Genomic DNA, 8,334 nt, shown 5'->3' on the forward strand with positions numbered 1-8,334 from the left:
CTATCCACCTATCTATTATTTGCATAATCTATCTGTTAATTATAAAAAATAAAAATAAAATTACATTAGTCATCGAGATTTAATAACTCAAATTTAATTTCTATTCCAAAATGGTCGTCCTCTTGCGATCTAGATTCGGCGGCATACCAATCTTGCAAAAACATTAGAGCTTCAACTGTTTATTTTCTCAAACATGATCTACGTTGATCAATCAATTGCCCGCTTGTACTGAAAGTAGATTCTGAAGGTACAGTAGATATAGGTATGATCAATATATCACGGGTTATAATAGCAACAATTAGAAATCTCGTCTCATTTGTCTTCCACCATGATAAAGTATCCATTTTATCTTCACTTACAAAATGATCGTAATAAGCTTGAAGCTCAGTGATTCTCCCCGACATTGATGAAGAAGTTCTCCTCATTTTAAGTCGGGCAATCAATAACTTCTTAGTACCACCACTTTTAGGAGAAATAATAGAAGGTGAAGGTGTAGAGGAAAAAGAACCATATATAATAGAATAATTATTAAAAAGTCTTTCAAAATAAGTTTTAATAGTTACTGCACGAGAAATATAGTCATCATGTTTATCTTCATATAAATTATTAAAAATATTAAAAAGGCCGGTCTCTTTAAATTAAGTTCTAATAAAATGCCAAAACCAATAAGTAAAAGAAAATGTTCAAAATATTTAGCATATTTAGTTTTTTACGTAAAGTCGGATCATTTTTAAAAAGAATAAAAAGTTGAACAATATTAACAAGTTGCATATCAGCGATTGTAATTGTAGGAGAATAAGAGCCTCACAATATATTAGTAGCATCAAAAAATATTTTTAATTTTTTTTTTTATTTTTTCTACATTTTCCCATTCTAAATTAGTCGAATATTCTAATTCATTATTAATATCTAAAGATACATAAGAAATTATAGCTTTTTGATATTCGAGTATTAATTCTAATATTTCATAAATAGAGTTCCATCTATGTTGTATATCCAATTAAAGTTTTAGCTTTTAATCCACACATTTTACATATATTTACAAATGTTCTAACTCTTTTATCATTAAAAAAGATATGATGTATAATTTCTCTAATTTTATGAATTAGCTCAGCAATTTCTATTAGACCACTTTGTACAATTAAATTTATAATATGATGCATGCATCTATTATGTAACAGTTCACAATTACAAAGTAAAGCAAGAAAAAATTATTATAACTTGTTAACTCTTGAATAATAGTACGAGAAAGCTATTCACCAGTATGACTCTCATCAAGCTTTCGAAAATAAATTATTCATTTTTTTATTTTCTAATTATCATCAATAAAATATGTGGTTATATATAGAAAAGACCAATGTTGACATGAAGTCCAAATATCACTAGTAAAAAAAATTCTAGATTTTAATTTTTCAAAATTTGAAATTAATTTTTCTTTTTCTTCAGCAAAATATTTTAAAATATATCTTCTAATTGTATGATGAGAATTTTTTGAAAAGCTAGATTAAAACCTCTTAGTAAACAACCTTCAATTTCTAGATCATCACCTATAGTAAAAGGTTTATTTCTATGAATAATATATTTAACTATTTGTTTACGAGCATTTTCATAATTCTATTAAAAATTAGAAATATTTCCGGAAGCACCTTGATTAATCAACATTTGACCAATATCGTTGACCTTTTTTATGCTTGTTTTTAATATGCCTCATTAGGTGAGTAGTGTCATTCTTAGTTAATATAGAAAAATCATGATTACATTGAATATATTTAGCTCTACAATCTATAACATTACCTTGGTCATCTTTCATTTCAATCCTTTTAAAATACTTCCAAACCTCGGACTTTAATCTCTTCGAACTACTTGATGACGAAGCCGAAGCCAGAGTTTCCAAATCAGGTTGAGGCTGAGATGTGAGTGTAGGATTAATTGAATCTCTGCCCTTTAGTTGCAATTCTATATGATCATCAAGGGAATATATTTTGGAGAAAATTTGCTAATTTGAAGACTAAAAACCTTTAACTTGGAAAGAACTTGAGATATTAGAGAAGTCGAGAATGTGCGATGAAATTAGAAAATTTATCATCTATTTATAAGCATGAGAAAAGTTAAAATTACCAAAATACCCATATAAACTAGTTATTTATTTCTGTTAAAAGGGTAAAATGGTATAAAAAAAGTGGAGGTCCTATTTTGCTAATTTTCATAATATTTTTAGCTATTTTTAGAATATTTTTTTTACCGTTACATTTTTTTTCAATATATCTATTCTTCTCTTTTCTTTTTAAAAAAGTATATTAAAAAAATTAAATAGTACATGTTGCTCATACGATAGGAGTGGTGGGGTAAAAAATTAAATATACAAAAATTTCTGTTGGTTTTCACTGTAGCATAACGGGCGGGCAAAGGATTGACCCATGTCCGCTCGTTGGTAGTTCAGGCTCGGGCCAGGTCGGGCACGAGCGGGCTGAGCCGTTTGATCAAGTCTACTTGACACGTCCAATTGATTATTTACTTAGCCATCATCATTTATTTACTTAGCCATCATCATTGACCACGGTCTAGCCAATTTGGCTTACTATGATGAAGTCCAAAATATTTCTTATAGAAAAAGTAGACCAGGTATAGCTTTCATGCAAGCTTTACATATTGGGTCCACTAATCACCCCTCACCGAGTTGTGATTATTCATCCAATTGACATTCTTATTAGTGTAATTGTCTTCTACGCTTAGTGGTATCTCATGTTCTTGTTTTCTTTAATTAACTCTTCCTCATTGTTTAATGGAAGAGAGTTTTGAATGCTATGAAGAAAGTCGACAAGCACAACCCCCAACCCTTGAACTTTTGCATTTAAGGCTTGCATGTTCAGGGAAGACCATACTCAGAGATATTTTGTTTGGCAAAAATATCAAGGATAAGGTCAGTATAGTGAAACAGAAATTAGAAAACAATAATATACTCAAAAGTTGGTTTCACGTAGAGACGAAGACTATGATCACTCAGGTGAGTTGAATACTCCAAGTTGCTCCTCATGTCTTCATTGCATAAAAATTGTTTCCAAAACACTAATTGCAATAAAGAAACACCATCATTGATGCCAATACTCAATAGTCAATTAAATGACAATCTCAGACTTGGTCCGAAATAATCCTGTACATTGTATCATTTGGATAGTTACTCAAATATCCCCAAATTCTCCTCCTTATCTTCTCAGAAGAACAAAACTGGTCACAAAAAGAATGGCACCTCTACGTGTAACACTCAGCTATATCATTTACAACTCCAAATTAGCTTGCGCACTCTTCGTTACAAAGTTGTATCTGTACCCTTGATATAACGAAAAAACTTCCGTGAGAAATAAACATCTAGTGAGCTCTATATAATACACGTACTATATCTACCGATGGACAGAGCCAGGTCGAGCCAAGCACTCCCGGGGGCTGACCATGAACAGACCTTGAGTGGCTTTGACCATCAAGTGGCTTTAGTAACAACTCAAGTTTCTCCTTTCGATGCGTACGATTAACTTGATATGCACATTGCAGAGAAGCCAGGCAGCCTGATGCAGTCTGAATAGCTTTAGTTGGAGCACTTTGATGTTCACTCCTTTTAGAATCTGTTTTGACATTTGCTTGTTAGTGTATTTTCATGCATCTTCTGCAAAAGCTTTGTATATAAAATCACGGAAGCGCTTTGAGTACTGTTTTGGATCAACAGCTGATATTGATGTTGAGTCATACTGGAAAGACTTGTATACATGCTCAACCTTTTTGCTAATATCATAATCTTGGAGTATGTCTATAATTCCAAAATATAATATCACGTCATAAAATTCTTTTGTTGGTTCCCCAATCAGAACAGAATCGGAATCACTCCTTACGGTCAGCTGAGCCCTAGCTGGCATGTTTGCACCAAGTCTGATCGCAGCCCATCTGCAGAACCCGCATAACCGGAAGTTAGTGACAACTTTATTTGCTTGTTTGGATAGCAGATATAATAGTTATACCATAATTGATTAACATTTCAAAGAATGAAATAAAAAAAGGATATGATAAAGATGCTATAGCAGGGAGGCAATCTTGATAAAAACTATCAGATCACAATGTTCAACAAAAGAGTTCAGCATAGTTTCACTGATATTGGTTTTGTAAAAGATGAATATTATCACGTAAAAACCTAGTCAGTTCAGTCATATAAAATATTTATAATAACTTTAATGAAGCTCATCGAGTAGTATGTACAAGAGTTAATTGCACAAGCTCTCATAATCTGATTATTTAGAATCAGCATCTGCCTATTTTAACACAAAACCCTAAATGAGCCTATATGTCTCACGCTAACCTCCAACTCAGATTGGTTGCGAATTCCAAGACTAGTTTTCTACCATATAAATGTCTGAACAAAAATTATGAGAACAACAAAGTGGAAGAGAATATGTAAAGCAGCAAGGTGTGTCCATAAGTACCTATTTGGATCACAAATAAACTGATCCATGTTTGCTCTTGAAAGGCGAGGTGTTGCTTGTCTCATGCTATCAAAGTCGGCAGTACCTTATGACCAAATGAAGAAATTTGTCAACAAATGTAAAGTAACCTATATGGGAATCTATTTAAAGAAAATTAGACTTTGAGATCAACCTTCAAACACTCGCATATCTCTGTTCTCTCTGAAATGAACACCCACCAAAATGCTGTAATCCATAATCCTCTCCTGCTCAAGAAAATCACAGTCCCTCTCCACTTGTCTAAATACAATAGAACTCTATATCAACATCAAAAGAAAGTAGTATAATCTCGGATTGAGAATAAGCTCGCTAGAGCAGTGAGATGAAGGCAAAACAATCATCAATTACCTTCGAAAATCTTGGAACCAAGATCTCTCTAATCGAAATATAAAATTAAGATCAAGGTCCTTCAAAGTTGTGTACTCATCAATATCTTTCTCCGGCTTATCAGTTGTACGACCAAGGGAAGATCCTTTCAGATCGAAGCGTCTATGAATAGCATACTTTGAGCAGAATAGGTTTCCCATTATAACAAATCGGACCTGGTTACATAACAGCACATAACAGGTTACTTTAAAACCAAAAGGGAAATCTAGTCACCTGAAGTAAAAGGATCCAAATGAATAATAGTATCACACCCATTTCTAACCTTCTTCTGGTTAGCACCAGTTTGTTTGACACAGTGGAGACCAAAAAACTTGGTCACCAAAGTATTTTCAAAAGCTCGGACATGATTATAATAGGCTGGAAGCATTCTTAAAAGAACCTAGACAATATTGAGTGATATTTAAAGTCAGAGAAGCTCATGGTATCTTTAACTACAGAAAGTTAAGAAGATAGTGAGCTTACCTTTACTTCAGACTTCTTCATCGTCTTTATCATGTACCTATCATCATTGGTGAGATAGAAGAAGCTTCCACTCTTACCAGGTGATGAGAGTTCCCGAAGGGCATCATTTCCACAAAGTGACATCATATAATCAGCTGCGTCAACCTTGAACAGCTTACGGAGAGTCCTGTGCATGCAGTTCAGAAAATGCATTAACAATATGGTCATTGGCATGAAGACAAAGTAATGCATTTGATGACCCACCGAAATACCATCGGGCAGTAATCCTTCCATCTGAAATCGCAAGATTGGTGTGGAGGTGTATGTTTTGTTCCTTCAGGAGGAAATTTTGTCCATACTTTTTCCTTAGGATCGAAGGCTGATGCTTTCAGATCAAATGTACTTGGACCTTGTTTACCCACAGCATGTCTGTCTCACCAAACCAAGCAACAAAGTGGTGTTAACTTTGCTCTAAGTAAGCTACTAATTGCCAAAACACATTCCAAAAACTAAGCATGGTTAATTCCTTTAATAGAGAATACAACTAAATGTAACAACAAAAACTGTTACTTCTGCTGTTTTCTAAAATCATCTGGATTCAAGAAAATGCAGATAAATCATTCAAGCAATTTCTGATAGAATATTATCCTATTCATTAAGGTTAAAAGGACCCACAATGAATTTGACCGTTCACCAAGTAAGAAGGGGCACAAAAAAATTTCTATTATAAAGAGTAGTGATTTTTTTTGTTTTTTCTGATTCCTCACGTCTAAGACAAATGAGGTATGGCATATCAATGAATCCTCTTTTACGACTGTCACCATTAACGAACTGTGGGCTAGGAATGACTTAATACTATGCCGTAAAAAAGGGATAGAAAGATCTGTGTCATGTCTAGAAGTTCTCAGAATCAAACCAAGGGAAAAAAGAATAGCAGGAACAGAATCCCAAAACTCAAATAAAACTAAATTCAGTAGAATTATCTTAATGTTAATTGAAGCCGTTTAATTGTTAACAACCAAACTATTCTTCACTAAAAACCATCTGCAATGCACTTCAAGGAAATGTACATGAGAATTCCTTTAAACAACACGGAAATTTGAGAAGGGGACTATTATTCGAATCTAGAGAGACTTTGATAACAAAAAACAAATGCAACAGAGAACTGATAATTGATTCTTTACCTGATCCCTAGTTGCAGATTGAGCATTAGCTCATAATTCTTGTGCCCCTTGGAGATCGTCTCTCCCTGCTTCTTCGGCTCTCTTGGCGGCGCCCATCTCGTGGGAGGCAGCTTCGCTGCAAACGCTGGCTCATCAAACCGGAGACGAGCCATCAATTCCTCCGGCGCCTTCTTTCCACCCCCCGCCACCACCGAGCTCCCATCCACAATGTCACATGTGATGTCCCCATCGGACTCCCAAATACAAATCCTATCAAACCCCTTATCCCCACCACCACCCGGTGGATGAACTGACGCCGAATCTGCAGTGCACACCTGACAATCCGGCAGGTCCATCTCGAACACCTCTCGCGGGTCACGAGCCATCGCCCCTGACGCCGACGGGGACGGGTAATACACGCCCTTCTGCTGCACATTCCCCGTCTCATTGCTCCAAACCCCTACGTAGAGGCTCCCGTCGGCCCACCGGAAACTCCCGCTACCCCTTGGGGCCCCGTCCTCCCACCCGCCCTCGTACCTATTCCCATTCGCCCAAACGAGCGATCCCTTCCCATGTATTAACCCAGCACGCCATTGCCCGGCGTACTCGGTGCCGTTTCCCCAGACGTAGCGGCCGCTGCCGTCCTGGAGGCCGTTACGCCACTCGCCGTCGTAGAAGTCGCCGTTGGCGTAGTACTTGGTGCCGGCGCCGTGCTTGAGGTTCATGGACCAGTGGCCGCGGTAGGTGTCACCGGCGGCGCCGGTGTGGGTGCCGAAGCCGTCCATGAAGCCAGACTTGAACTCACCCTCGTAGGTGGCGCCGGAAGGCCAGGAGAACTTGCCCTTGCCGGTGGCCTTGCCGTGCCGCCACTCGCCCTCGTACATGCAGCCGTCAGTCCACAGATACTTGCCGGCACCGTGCGGGACACCGGCGAGCCAATCCCCGTTGTAGAAGTCGCCGTTTGGGAGGAGGCGCTCGGCATGGGAGGGGATGAGATCGCCTGAGAGGTCACCGGAGGAGTCGGAATCGTCGGTGGGGGCGACGGACATGGGGGAGAAGATGGAGACGCGGCGGCTTTTGGGGGGCAGGTTTGGGTGGTGCTGGGCCTTGCGGACGGTAGATTCCCACGCCATGTACATTTCTTAATGTTGTCGTCCAGATGTTCGACGTAATGCCTCTGTCGCTCCTCTTCCCTCTCAGCCGTAGGACGAGAATGAGGAGGAGGAGGAGGAAGAAGAAGATACCATTTGGGTATCTTAGTTTTGGGTCAGAGACAACAACAGCAACGTATTTCGTCCATGGTGAGCAGCAGGCTACAATGGCAATGGGGAGAAAGAAGAAGAGGGAGACAACAATGGGGAAGGTGTCAGAGGAAGAGGAAGAGGAAAGGGAAGAGAATTGGAAGAAGGTGGTGGTGGAGGTGTTGGGTGTTTTGTCTCTGTTATTAATTTTTGATATTTTAATAAAATAATTTTATTCATGGGAGAAGGGGAAAAAAATAAAGCTCAAAAAGTATATCGGAATAAGGGCTGGCTTTAGTTTTTTTCCTTTATCTTTTTAGTCCTTTTCTTTGCTCTTTTTACCGTGAGGACTGTAGGATTCGGAGGTCGAGGATGTTGTCTTTATTATTATTATTATTTTAATTATTTAATTTTTGGATAATCACCTCACTTGTAAAAAGATTTACCATGATGAATCTACTTGGACATTTTTAAAACCAGCTTCTCTTTTCTTTAGAAATATTTCAGGAGAAAAAATTTTCATTTTTCTTTTATGAAGAAAAGAAAACTTTCATTTGGTTCATAAGAAATGCCCAAAATAACTCTTAGATATTTAAA

The 8,334-nt window shown here is 37.3% G+C and overlaps 1 protein-coding gene across 1 annotated transcript; it reads right to left on the reverse strand.

The window, feature by feature from the left end:
• Window positions 1-3,070: 3,070 nt before the first annotated feature.
• LOC140790159 (phosphatidylinositol 4-phosphate 5-kinase 4-like) lies at window positions 3,071-7,798 on the reverse strand. Its single transcript, XM_073140108.1, has 8 exons — window positions 6,518-7,798; window positions 5,598-5,762; window positions 5,355-5,520; window positions 5,155-5,271; window positions 4,854-5,047; window positions 4,639-4,745; window positions 4,467-4,551; window positions 3,071-3,933 (listed from the first exon to the last, which is right to left on the reverse strand). The coding sequence occupies exons 1-8, from the start codon at window positions 7,633-7,635 to the stop codon at window positions 3,648-3,650; spliced, it is 2,238 nt and encodes a 745-aa protein (XP_072996209.1). The 5' UTR covers window positions 7,636-7,798; the 3' UTR covers window positions 3,071-3,647.
• Window positions 7,799-8,334: the final 536 nt, after the last annotated feature.

Source organism: Typha latifolia, chromosome 6 (genome assembly GCF_019914945.1).
Source record: "Typha latifolia isolate L0001 chromosome 6, TyphaL0001v2, whole genome shotgun sequence".
Taxonomy (NCBI): Eukaryota; Viridiplantae; Streptophyta; class Magnoliopsida; order Poales; family Typhaceae; genus Typha; species Typha latifolia.

Coding starts and splice junctions, on each gene's coding strand:
- LOC140790159 (XM_073140108.1), bottom strand. CDS start 7,635: ATGTACATGGCGTGGGAATCTACCGTCCGCAAGGCCCAGCACCACCCA. Junction 4,552..4,638: donor AGATATGCGAGTGTTTGAAG/GTTGATCTCAAA, acceptor TTTGGTCATAAG/GTACTGCCGACTTTGATAGC. Junction 3,934..4,466: donor TTTATTTGTGATCCAAATAG/GTACTTATGGAC, acceptor CGGGTTCTGCAG/ATGGGCTGCGATCAGACTTG.